Raw genomic sequence first — 13,881 nt, 5'->3', positions numbered from 1 at the left:
AGTGGGTTATTCAGAGAATTGCAACAAGACACCGGAGATGACTGTACAGTGGAATGCAAAATAAAGATCCACTTATTTTTTAATGGTATAAAATATCAAGGTAGGTTAAGTGTAAGATTTAATAACAAGCAGACGATCTGTTTAACGTCTTGTCAGCCTCTGACTTTAGATATATCTGGAATTTCTGTCAATGACATATTCCACTCATAGAAAATAAATATCACATCATGTCAACAATCTGCGTTACCGGAGCTATCACATTCAGGTGCTTTTCCTTCGAATCCCATTCTGCTGACATACCATGAATGCAGTTTAAAACCAATAACTGTTTGGATCGCTCAAAGATAATTAGAAGCTTCCTGTTCTGTATTTTTCTTATTGTCAACAAACCACATTCAAAATGTTCCAGCGAAAAATACTGCCCGTGTTGCCAGAAGCTGCTCCAACTCATTCCTCTGTGATCTAAAATGTATTAAAACACATTATTAAGGCCACACTGTTGCACTGGGCGATGTGTTATTTTGTTGATGATAAACATAAACACTGATTTAGTTTGAGGAGTCCCGGCCAAATCCCAAGTCTTCTTATTAAGAATTTTTTTTAACGAACGTATAAATTCATGACCCATTTTAAAAGTCGGTTTAACGATAGATAGACTCACGCCTGTTCTTAGGGTTTGCTGACCATTTAGCTGTCACTCTGTACTTTGATCTGACTGTTTATATTCCTCGCTTAAAAGTATTCCCACTCGTATTTGATCCTTGAGCGTCCAGCTTGTAAACGAATGTAAATGAATATGGGGGAGAGGGTAAAGGTGAAAGGTGATCATCAACATGAAGAAGCGCTGGTGTGTGAAACCTCACTGGACCAGTGTTGTGTCTGACACATGAGCCGTGGAGATCCCTCTCCTCTGTTTCTTATCTCTGCGCTGATATGCAAGACTTTGAAGAGCAGCTCTGGGAAGATATGAGAGGAAATTAAAAAGTGGCGATTGTTGCGTTCTATGTCGACCCCAGGCAGGAGCAAAGATGTGTGAAAATGAATTTAGGTGTGATGCAGATTTTTCCAAATGTTTGCGTCAATGAGCAAAATGACAAGATGATGAGAGGTGTGTTCGTTTTTTGTTATCTCAAAGAGCAGGAGACTGGCTCTCGCACAACCCGAACACTGTTCTCAGAAGCTCATTGACAGAAGACTGAAGAATATAACTCTTTGGTGTTCTTTGCTTTCCTAGAAATGCTGCTGTGTTTGTTATCTGAGTGTTTCCATGCCCACGCAGACAAGTGAAGGACTAGGCCTTTTTTATGCCACTGTCAGCACATCAAAATAACACCTGTTGCTCTCTGGCACTTCTCTTACGCAGACTGTTTTGATGATCAAATCGTAGCCACAAAAGAAAAAACTGATTGCTTAAAGTTTTAAAAATGTAAATAAATCACATCGTTTTAAATCGCCGGCGCTCTCGATTTGAAAAGAAGCAGCTTAATAAACTGTCTATCTCCGGATGCAGTAGCATGAATACAGATGGTTATTAAAATGGAAAAAGTAATTTCTTCTTCATGTGTTCCGCCAAGTCACATATCTGCGTAGTTTATCATGCGTCTCTCTGGCTGGAACCAACCCCTCTCCAGTTGCCTGTTACTCATCGCGGTGCAGAAAGCTGGAGTCGAGTGTATTTCTTGTAAAAGGTCAGAGGCAGTATTGACCATTTCCCTTCCTCGGCACGGCGTTGTTGTTTTAAACCCTGAGTTAACCAGCGAGCGAGCTGAAGAATGGGTGTATTTGGGGACTGCCATCCGTCATAGGGGCTGAAAGGCTTGTTTTCTCCCGGCCCCCGTCACATTTGATGCATCCCTGCTAAAGACTCCGCTGGGGAAGGCACGGCCAGCATTTGCCTTGGCTCACAAGCATATCCTCTCTCTCTCTCTCTTTCTCTCTCTCTCGCTCAGATTTTTGGCAAGATACTTCTAATTGTGCCACAACCTTTTGTACATGTACTACATTATTTAGTGTTTCTGTTTGTTTGTAGAGGGCGGACCACAGGAGGGTTCTTTTTTTTTCAAACTGTTTAGGGAGAAATTAATTCTCTTTGCTGCTATTTTGAAATTGGCTACGTGGACGTCCTCTGGATGTCTGCGTGATCCCCGGGGATACGGGTCTGCCTTTGCACTCGTTTGTTTCCCAGAATAGAGTAAGTCAGAGACCACGAATCATCCAGAGAAATCTGTGTTTATCTTTCAGAGGTTATGACTGTTAAAATGGATGTCAGCAGATATGCTTGGATTATTAGATTGTCAGATAGCTCTTGGTCAAATAGGGTTTATTGTTGTCCTGAAAAGAGTTAAAGTGTCAGTATGTGTTTTCAGAAGAATAATTAAATAGCTTAGGAAACTGCCCTCCCCCACGCACCTTTTTGACCTCAGATTGGAGGGGGGGGGGGGTTGACTTTCACAGCTGACAACACGCCGTAAGAACTAGTTCTGTTCAAGTCTAGATTAGGTTTTTACCCCTGTCCATTTGTTTATTGATTTGTATGTCTGTGAACAAGATAGTGTAAAAACAACAGGACGGATTGCTACAGAACTAAGTGAAAGGATGTGCTATGGGTCAGTGAAGAACCCTTTAAATGTTGGTGTAGATCTGCTTTACAGGGTGGATCCAGGAATCTTTTCTTCACTATCTTTAACATTTTGAGATAGATTGCATTTTTATGACATTTTAAAACTTTTTCCAGGGAATAGTTCGCTCTACTGAGTGCCATTCTGATCATATTTTTAATTATGTGACTAAGAAAATGACTTTGTCTTTGACCAAGCTGCTGTTACTGCAAAGTCTCACAGTGGAATCAGCATCTGTCGAGCTGCAGCAAGTGATCCGTCTACTGAACGTCAAAAAGAATAGTCACCAAAACTGGATTTAAGTGGATTTATCAGTGTGATTGTGCAACAAAGACTTGTGGTTCAACAACAGCAGCCTGTGTTCATGCTTCTTCAGAATTTTTTTCGGAAGATTTCATCACTCTTACTGTTTTTTTTTCTTTGAATTTACTCTCATTTGTTTTTCTTGCTTCCTCCGCTTTGCCCATTTCAGATGTCAGTCTCTCCCCTCCCATCGCTTCTTCTTAAGTTGAATCAGTGGTCACTTACCTTCACTGGAATCCTAGACTATAATATTCCAGATGGTGTTGAGAAGAAGTGACGAAACACTCTTCACCTCTCAGCATCGTCAGTGGAGTTTTTTTAATTCCATGCTGAGTAATTGATATCAATAAAACAAATGAAATTACTTTGTAAACTAATTCACTGTTGCATAATTTATTTTACACCAAGTTTTTGAAATCAATAGTCAAGTCATTTTTTATTTTTTTTTTTACAATGATCAAGGTTTCTTTTTACTGCTTTTGTTCTTATTCTTTCTCATATACACTGTAAAGTGAAGTGAAGACAGAAGTGAGCATTATGTTCTCATCACATCTGACTGTAAAGCTCCACTGGATGTAGCATAGTATATTTGTTCACTGTGTCAGACTTTAAAGTAAAGGAGGCACCGAACTGCTAAACTGACAAATATTATAATGTTAAAAAATCCACAGCAGCTGTGTTGAATTCACTGGCATATTTCGACTTACTGCATTCTTCTGTAGTTCTACACTGAGTTAAGGTCAAAACCCCTATCTCTTAAGTGCTCACACACACACACACACACACACACACACACACACACACACACACACACACACACACACACACACACACACACACACACACACACACACACACACACACACATACCTCCCCCTCTCCTCCACTAATAAATAATTATCCTTTTGTGTGATGTGGCTTTGCTCCAAGGCCATGCAGTTTGCGTGAAGTAGCTTTTAGCAAAACAGCGCTTTTGCCAAAATGGGATAAGTCAGAGTATGTTTTCTGCATGCTTTATTATTTTTACATTTTGATGAATTACTATGTTATTCAATATGTCATTAAAGAAAACACAAAAAAGTTTTTTTAAATTTGTATATGTGAACGCCTTCATTGGAATTAATAAAATAGTAACTAGAACTCTCAGTTGAGTGTAAACCTTCCAACAGTTTCCTTATGAAACCAAATTTATATTCACCAAATCCAAATTGAATTGTATTATATGCTATCTCCCAATGTTGGAGAAAGAGAAAAAGCCAATCCTGAATCTGCCCCTTTATCAAATCTTCATCAAAATATACTGGATTTTTTATTTTGTGGAAATCTGTCTTCTTGACTTTGTCTCATCTTGCATAAAAATAAAAATAAAAAATACAGAACAAAAATAATAATATAAGATAATACTTAAAAAATCAATACATATTTATAATTAAAATAATAATTGTACTTAATAAGACTATGGTCTTACCAAACCAAGTGTGGTATCTTGTGACTCATCTGTTTTTCACTTTTCTCATGTCTTTTCTTTACGTTGTTGCTCCATCCAGTTAGAAATAGAGTTTGAAAGTGGGAAATAGTTAATGTTACAGATGAGTCAGAAGAGTCAGACATGAACTTACGAGAAACCCAGAGGTCAACAGGGCAAAACATCTTAGTTTTTTTTTTAAATTAAATTGTTTTTTATCTAGTTTAACTTTGAACTTTGTCAGTTTCATTCAGTTGTACATGTTCAGATATCCATATCTTTTGATGTGTACACACAGGAAATTAAATACGTAAAGACACTCTTTTACTTGTTGTTGTCCATACTTTAAGCCCCTTCAACAAAGTCCCTAATTTTTCAGAGGAATTTAATTACATAAATTAAATCAAGCACCTCAAACATATTCGTAAAAACTAATGCAACTATTCAATTTGACCGACACTTGAACAAAGAATCTAAACTTCTAAAGCAACGCCCGCTCATGCAAATGTGCTGTTAGTCAGGATCTGCAGAGTGCACGGCCGCGCTGGCCAGGGAGTCATCTTCTTCTCAGCCTCCCTCGCTCCTCCCCCTGTCCACTGAGTTATGCACTATTTGAGCCTTCAGGAGAGTTAGGAAAGCCAGACATTATAGAGACAGAGGGACAAGGCACTGTTACCCTCACTGACTCCCACTTCCACCGGCTGCAGATACACAGGGAGCTTCAGATTTGGCAGATTTTGTTCATCATCCCACCTTCAATCAATGTCGTCATTTAGTTGGAAAAGATGGCTCCTGTAGTGATTTGCGATAACTGATGTTTGTTTCTGTAGAGGACTTTCCTTCGTGCTCGTTGTTTCTTCAGGTTGAGTTTTTCTTGCGCTTGTAGGAGATTATTACTGTGACTTCTTAATTTCCCATCCGTGTCTTCACTGGAATACCCTCATTCTCTTGTGAACTGTCTCGAGCTGCCTTCAACAATGCTGACTGAACCGTATGGAGCCATGTCCATGGGGTCAGACGTACGAGATCTGACCCTTTTAACTCCAGCGCCTCCCATGCCATCCTTACCAGGAGCTGGTGGCGGCTGTGGGATGTCCGTTGGCACTGGCCAGTGGACCCAACTGCTGGACCTCCACCCAAGCTCTTCCTACAGCTCCCTGCCCTCCCACCCCTCCCTGATCAAGCAGGAACCAGGTTGGGGGACCGCGGACCCCATAGAGGACCCTCACTGTGGACCCTGTGGGGCCTTCACGGTGCACTTCTCAGGCCAGTTCACAGGGGCAGGCCCCTGTCGGGTCGGAGCCTTCGGAGAACCAACAACTGGTCAACCCAGAGTGTTCCCCAATGGGACCTACCTGCCCAGCTGTGTGGACAGTCCCCCTGCGGCCAGGAACCAGGGTAAGCCGGCTGATTACCAGTCCCACCTTTGTCTCCTCTCATTAGCTTAGTTATGTTGCGGCCGCGAAACATGAGGAGCTGTTTTCACACTCTAATCAATGAAGTCAAGGTGTTATTACAAGTCAGTTATTTCACATTTCCTGCCATGTGTTCGTGATGTGACTCCGTGTTTAGGGTTTGTCAACAGTGTTGTGTCTGAGCAGGATGCTATGAGCGGTCCCGGGTCATTCTGTCCCATGTGAGGAAGAGGTTGACAGATTTCTGGTAATCGTCTGGCAGAGATCACCAGTGGTTCCTGTCCACTGGGGTTTACAGAGTTTCTCTGTAGAAATGATTTTAATGCCTTGGAAATTCAGTCACTCGCAGAGTCACTACAACAGTTATCATTATTAGTATCATCATCATTTATAATTAGTTATTATATTAGTCATATTTCAACAGTAATATGTGTTTAATTTGGAATTAAATGATTAGGTAGATCATCAATAAGGTTTTATCAAGTTTAATTACTGCAAAGTCTCTGTAATCATACACGTTCAAAGTATAGTTTTCTGATGTGCAGGTTTGTCTGTACGATTCACATTCAAAGTATTTTATGATACTCTGCTGATTTACACAGAAACTTGGTAACAGCACGTTTATTTTATTTAGGAAATTATGCCTCATCATCAAATTATTTGAGGACAGAATTATACCCTCTGGTACCAAAGAAAGATCGTTATTTTGTTTGTTGTATTACTTATTTTCAATTTAATATCATGATCAGTATGTTTTACAGTTTTCATGCAGATCATTTTCTGCAACTGCCACTGACTTTGAGACAGCTTTAAAGTAAAACAGTCAAAACAACTTCTCTCTACTTGGTAAATTGTACCCAGTAATTCCTACAACAACAAAAGTAAAAATGATATACATATACAAAAAATATATACCAATGAAAAAGTAAATTTTTGCTGATGTCATACAGGCTGTGGAAAGTAAAATGGACTTGTGCTCTTACCACTTTTTTTTATTTTTTAATTCTTTACCTTCACCAAACACCTCAGAGGGGTTTTAAAAATTTTAATCTGGAATAAAACTTCTTTGTGCTGTGTGTCCCCTGCTGCTTTTTTAACATACAGTGGATATGATATCTCTCTGTGTGCTTACTGTCTGTTGGGGCGCATCACTCAGAGGTCAGACATTTAAACCTGAACGTGTCGGCTGATGTGACTTTGACAAACAGTGCGCTGTGAGTCTTGTTTTCTCAGTGGAAAGTAGTTTTTGATGAAGTGATAAAATGCTCAGAGTAACATTCTACAGGCTGGAGGGATTTAAAGAAGAGTCACTTTTCTTTAAACTTTTCAAGATCCCTCCGGGGCTGGACTCAGGACACAGGCTCTCTGTGTAGACGCACATCGCATGTGGTTGTATGATTGATTTCATGTACTATTATCAGATTTGCCACCCTAATTTAACTCAGTATTCACTGTATGCATTGTTACTATATATGATTACCATTTTGCAGTAGCAACAAACAAACGTAATATATTTTGTAAATGTGCAATTCCTTTCTTCTCATTGTTTTTTTTTTATCAAGAATATTCTACAGTGGCTCATCTCGGTCTGTCAGAGGTGTGTTTGCCAAATTTCCTTTTCCATCTGCCTGCAACCACAAGGCCAAAGATTGATGGCTGGAAAAAATAGATATGTTACAAGGAAAGTGGATTTAGTCGTCTGACGAATGTTTCTCTGTAGTAACCCTGCAAGCACTTAGAGATTCTACCAGGAGGATTCAGATAAACCGCTCAGATGCTGGAGGCAGTGCAAGCTTCAAACTGTTACAGTCTTTTGTGAGATGGTGATCTAATGACTCGACCGGGCCAATAAGATGCTTTTAACTTCCTTCACTCTTTTGTTTTCTTTTGTCAGGTTATGGAGCGGTGGGTTTGGAGAGCAGTCCCAGTTGTGGTCACGTTGCGTCCCACCACACCCCCCAGCTCTCCAGCCTCTCCTTCAAACACGAGGACACACTGTCACCTCCAAACAACATAGGTAACTGTCTGCATCCCCAACGTTGTTTCCACTAAATTGACTCGCAGACTGGGAGGCTGTCCTGTCACGGCAAGGTTATATAAGTAACCTGTCATTTTTCATATCACAACAGAGTCGCTATTTTCCTTCATCTCTCTCCATCTTGTGTGCGCACACTCACACATTCATGCCAGCAGACACACACAAACACACTCCTTCCTCTCACTCTAAGCATACGTATGGTGAATGACTCTGGAAGTGATAACTTGAGGAAACAGCTTTATGTGACTGCTGGAATGTCAAAATCTGTCTGGGGACTAATATACTATACGAACCTGAAAAGCACCACTGTTTCTAATTGTCCTGTTCTCTCTTTGAAAAGAAAAGTCGTGCCTGACCATGTCTTTGGAATGATCTATTACTCAGTATATTTATTTATAAAGAGGAGTGAATTTTAATGTTTTTAGTGGCAAGTCTGGGACAGAAAACAATAAATAATACAAATATTCTTGGACAAGATCTTTCTTTGGAAAGTTCTAAGACTCATGTGTTAGTTAACAAGCTGTTGTGGGACAATGGAAAGTGTGCCGCTTTGCAATTAGCAATTTTTCAAAGTAAAGTTGAAACTGAGTTTCTTAATCAATTAGTGGATCACAAGAAAAGGAATTAGGAACCATCGTAACGGAGGCTAAAAGGGCTTGACTTAAGGTTTGCTCATTGGAGGCATCTGAGGTCAAATACGCTGGATAATTTCTAAATTGTAATTTCTTACCAATATGTAATTGATATACCAAAGAAATAATCACTATCTATACGTCATATTGCCAGATAATACCAACTTAGTAGTTGCCAAAGTAACTACATTAAAATAGTTACTCTATGTTCTTGCTGCAAATTAAATTGAAGGGAGAAAACCAACCACTTTATTGTGTTTTTATAACTCAATCTTTTTCATTCAGTGTGACAGTATTAATATTGTGGGGGGGGGGGGTTACAGGCATTGGCTGTGCAACATTACTTAAACCCACCTCTTCAGAACTGCTTGTAATCTGTGAATATAATGGATATTTTCTATTTGTAGTTATTTTATTTTATTTTATTTCTCTGTTTTCTTTTAACATTAAATGTATTTGAGCATTGATGAAAGTATTTAAACGTCTAATTTCTTTATTCCAGTTGACCAGCAGTACGGGGCACCTCCTCCCATGTTTGGTTGCCTCAACCCTCCAGAATCGTGTCCGAGCAACCAGGCTCTGCTGCTGAGAAACTACAACAGGTACACTTTGTTGTTGCTATATATTTGACTCCTGCTACCTTGAATTCTCTTTCCAGTGGAAATTCATACAGACATCTAATGTCAGATTTGCTCTCTGTTCATTTTCGGAGGTGGGAACTCTCTCTGATCCTGCGTTAATGTCTAATTTGTTCTGAGGTTAAGTGTTGCCCAGCAGGTCAAAACAAACGCTTGAGTGATCTACTGCTGATCTGTCTGAGTCCGTCCTGAGGAACAAAAAGTAAAAGTTCAGTGTAAATAAGAGGTGATGGGAGGAGGGGTGCAGCTAGGACAGGGAGTCTGCTTATTCTAACCTCTGAATGTGTTTCCAACTTGTTTTCATTTTGATGCGAAGCGTCTCAAAGGGTAAATTGGGATGAAATTCTTTGAATGCCGCCCTGCGATGTTGTTGGAGGAAAGAAACATGTGCACCCCAAATACTGGAACAGCAGCTGATAAGAAGGGGGAAGACTTCACTGTTGTTAGTGCGTCCGGCCCGAGCTGGAAACCCTCAAACAAAACAGAAACATGCACACACACACACACACACTGTGTATATATGTCAGATATCAGTGAGTCTTTCCACAGTGTAACATAGCTCAGGGCTGATTAGCGAGCCATCATGATCCTTCCCTCAAGGACTTCTCAAGGAATGCTGTCCAGAATTCCCCCAAAACTGTTTCCCACCTTTAATGATACTGAGGACGGAGTGATGTCATGCACCGGGCCGTGGTGTGCTAGGTACCGAGGCACTCACCCCCGCAGAGTGCACGATTGCATGTCCAAGTGTGTGTTTCTGTACAACACACCAGTGTGGTCTGCCAAGGTAAAGAATGGCCCGGAGCCCATGCTTTTTAATGAAGCCAGTGAGGAGTGTGGTGGGTGGACAGGATGTGTTAATAAGCCGACCGTTTGGAGTTTCCCCTGAATCAAGTGTCTTCACTATCCATATAAGGGAAGAGATAAGACAGGAAGGACACCCGGCAGCATACATACTATCAGTGATTTATCATTTCTGGATTTCCCCAAAAATTTGCATTTCAACAAAGAAACAAAATTACAAACAAATTCTCACAGCTAATTACATTAGTTGGTTTCATAACCTTTTCATTTACTAATATATTACCTTATTTCTTGTTCTTATGTTTCCCTCAGTGACAACGTTTACCAAATGGCATCTCAGCTGGAGTGTGTAAAATGGAACCAGATGAACAGCCTGGCATCTTCCATGAAGAGGTGAGCGTCTCTCTTTCTCTCTCACTCTTTCTATATAATACTATATTGTTGTATTCTTTGTGATGGAGGAGGATGAGGAGGAAGAGGAAGAGGAGGGTTTGACCAGATGGCTGTTGGCCTACTGCCTGGGGAAATCAGGAAGAGGAGAATAGTGTGCGTGTGTGTGTGTGTGTGTGTGTGTGTGTGTGTGTGTGTGTGTGTGTGTGTGTGTGTGTGTGTGTTTGTGTGTGTGTGTGTGTGTGTGTGTGTGTGTGTGTGTGTGTATGTGTGTGTGTGTGTGTAAAAAGAACATTTTGACAAGACCTCATTTCTAAAAAATTGTGGTTTTAGATTTAAAAAAAACCTGGAAGACTTGGTTTCAAATCGTGAGATACTTTCTTAACATTACATTTTAATTACTTAATTAATTGAGTAACCAATCATGAAAAATATAATATTATATACTTTATATTATATAATAATAATTACTAATGACAGGTGGTAATTCTATAAAACATTTATTAAAGCACTTAAAAATAGTTGTAGTTAAGTTGTGATGTTCCATAAGTGTGATTGCTGTTAAAGAGGGACATTTTTCTTATATTTCTATTTCTATTCTATGAAATAAAACAAAAAATGTTTCTTGTATATTATGTTTAGAATTTTGTTTATTTATAGAATCTGGCATACTGTACTACATTATACTAACCTGCACTATAGTGTAGCTATAGGAACAATGTTTTGCTCTGTGTTTTAATTCCATTTAATTCATTTTTCCCCAGCAGCGTTCATACAACCAGTTATGACAGTGAACCCATAGTCCCGCCTCCACCCATGCTTGTCAGTGCTCAGTACCACATACACGCACACAGTGTGTTCAGAGGCCTACAGGTCAGTTTACACTCACACATACATACAAACACAGTTATACAATTGATACAAACGCAACATGAACATCTCTACCATGAAGCCCTCTTGACTCTTCTTTCTATCTTTTCTTTCTAAAGGACGTCAGACGGGTACCTGGCATCGCTCCTCCTGTTGTGAGGTCAGAGGCCAATGAGAAGCGTCCATTTGTCTGTGCTTATCCAGGCTGCAGCAAGAGATACTTCAAACTGTCCCATCTGCAGATGCACGGCCGCAAACACACCGGTGAGACCATGTGATTTACACCTCTGACTCCTGCTCCTGCAATGACAAAGTCTGAAGAAGAGATATAACCATCTTGTGTTTTATCAGGAAGAGTTTGTTGCTCAGGTTTGAGTGTATGTAGCTGTGTGTGTGAAAGGCGGATCGATAAAGATGGAGCCAACTTTATCCAGATGAATCAAATCTAATCACGTACCATATGAATAATTTTGATGGATGATGATGATTATGAAGATGTTGACGCAAGGGGTGATTTATTTTGCAGGAGAGAAGCCTTACCAGTGTGATTTCACAGACTGTGGCCGCAGATTCTCCCGCTCAGACCAGTTAAAGAGGCACCAGCGCAGACACACAGGTACACAAGTGCTTCATTTCGGGGGGGAGTTATTGTCAATCCAATTGAATCCAGTGCACAATAATACCATGACTCAACGTTTAAGCAACTACCTCTCTTAGTCCTAAGAACAACAAAAAAAGTTTCTTTTACCATATAAATCCTGGTTTCAATAATCAGACAAATATTGTCTATGTTTCAATGATTCACTTCATAAATTCATTATTATGTCTTAATTCCTCATATTTTTAATTTAAAAAGAGAAATTCCTCATATTTTTCTGATATCAGAAACTTTGTAAAATGATCTTTTGTAATTTGTAAAGTGTTTCGTCTCTTACAGTGATTTAATGAAATGTTTGACCTACAACTTTCTCTCACTTTCACATTTCTGTCTCTCCCACGGCCCTGACCCCCGCCGCCCTCTCTCTCTCTCTCTCTCTGTGTGTAGGAGTGAAGCCCTTTCAGTGCGAGACGTGTCAGAGAAAGTTTTCACGGTCAGACCACCTTAAGACGCACACTCGGACTCATACAGGTAAAACAAGTGCGTATACCTTTATTTTCTACGTCTCCATTCCCTTTTGTCTGACTTTTTACGAGTCATGCACAACGAAACACCAGCGTGCATTCCCAGGGGTTGAATTCACTCTAAAGCAACAATTTCTCTTGTTTTGTGTTTCCCTTGTTCGTCCCCTCCTTGTCAGGTGAGAAGCCCTTTACCTGCCGCTGGTCCAACTGTCAGAAGAAGTTTGCCCGCTCTGACGAGCTGGTGCGCCACCACAGCATGCACCAGAGGAACCTGACCAAGCTGCAGCCTGCCATCTGAACAGCCAGGAGACGAGGAGGAAGAGGAGGAGGAGGAGGAGGAGGAGGAGGAGGAGGAGGAGGAGGAGGAGGAGGACGATGAGGAAGGTGACAATATGTTGTGCCAGCTAGTAGAGAGAGAAGCTTGGAGCCTGGTCAGCTGTTCTGGTGCCTTGTCAGACTCGCTGATGGGATGAGCACAGCTGATGCTTCCCTCAGCCGCCCAGATGACATCAGGAGCAAGAACTCACTGATGATCCATGAGAGGCACCTCAACCAGCGCTCACTCATCTGACTTTAAAACTCAGACTTTGAAAGGATACGGTAAATCTGAGCCAAGAAGATTTTTGTTTTTATGTAGGAGATGAGGAAAATATTGATTTGGGAAATTTCAGTACACTTGCACTGGCTTTTTGTTTTATTGTTAAAGTTGCGTCACCTTGAAAATGTGCTGGACCGTGTAAACTGGATTTAGGGAATGGACAAACTTTCTGTCCATGAAGCTGAGAATTGTTGCTTTTGGTGGATCGTGAACATATATTCTTACACTCGCCACCACCAACTTTGTATATGTTTGTATTTGCCCACATTTATAGACATTCCTTTTGGTATTTTCTGTGCTTTTGTACGTTTATAAAATGTCGTTCCACATCAGTTTTGAGAGTCCAAGTGTGGTTGCTTTCTTGCGCGTTGGTACGAGAGAGGGGAAAAAAGGGCCAATGTTGTTGTTGTTGTCAGGCCAAGAGGCCACCTATGAGCTGGGGAGCTGGGGTGTGATGGTGGGGGGGTGGTTGAGGTGAGGGGTGGTGGGTGACAGACAGTAAAACAGCACCCAAGCCGTGACTCTGACAGGGTGCAGGTCTCACCCTCCTAAATCTCCAACACACATCTTCATAACCACGAACATCTGGAGCCCAATAAATCTCATTAGAGAAGACACATACCTCAGTGTCACCTGGCTCTCTCTCACACACACACACACACACACACACACACACACACACACACACACACACACACACACACACACACACACACACATACACACACACACACACACACACACACACACACACAAACGTAAATAATAGCGTTCGGTTTAAAACGACACTGTGCATCCTTAATCCACATGATGGCAGTATCAGCCTTTTCACTCCAGCACATGGGACTCAAACAGTGAGCTTCTCCTCCTCAGGACTTCACACAGCCCACATCCACCCTGTCTTCCTCTTAGTGGCTCTGAATCTCCACAATAAATAAATATGTTTATGCAAAAAAAAAAAAACGAACGTGAGAAACAGGAAGGCACG

General features: G+C 40.8%; 1 protein-coding gene across 4 annotated transcripts; it reads left to right on the top strand.

Annotated features, from left to right (window-relative positions):
- The first annotated feature begins 5,047 nt into the window (after positions 1-5,047).
- Positions 5,048-12,608, top strand: wt1b (WT1 transcription factor b). Of its 4 annotated transcripts, none has more exons than XM_061068181.1 (9): positions 5,048-5,784; positions 7,696-7,818; positions 8,974-9,073; positions 10,226-10,306; positions 11,071-11,176; positions 11,293-11,437; positions 11,700-11,789; positions 12,219-12,302; positions 12,472-12,608. In XM_061068181.1, exons 1-9 carry the CDS (start codon positions 5,364-5,366, stop codon positions 12,591-12,593), a joined length of 1,272 nt encoding a protein of 423 aa, XP_060924164.1. In that variant the 5' UTR covers positions 5,048-5,363; the 3' UTR covers positions 12,594-12,608. The 4 variants fall into 4 exon arrangements, with proteins under 4 accessions (XP_060924164.1, XP_060924162.1, XP_060924163.1 ...); XM_061068179.1 differs by having other exon boundaries at positions 12,219-12,311; XM_061068180.1 differs by having other exon boundaries at positions 11,068-11,176.
- Positions 12,609-13,881: the final 1,273 nt, after the last annotated feature.

This window comes from Limanda limanda, chromosome 3 (assembly GCF_963576545.1).
Source record: "Limanda limanda chromosome 3, fLimLim1.1, whole genome shotgun sequence".
NCBI classification, from domain to species: Eukaryota; Metazoa; Chordata; class Actinopteri; order Pleuronectiformes; family Pleuronectidae; genus Limanda; species Limanda limanda.
Note: the sequence above shows the minus strand (reverse complement) of the source record. Positions and strands in the feature narration are given on the sequence as shown.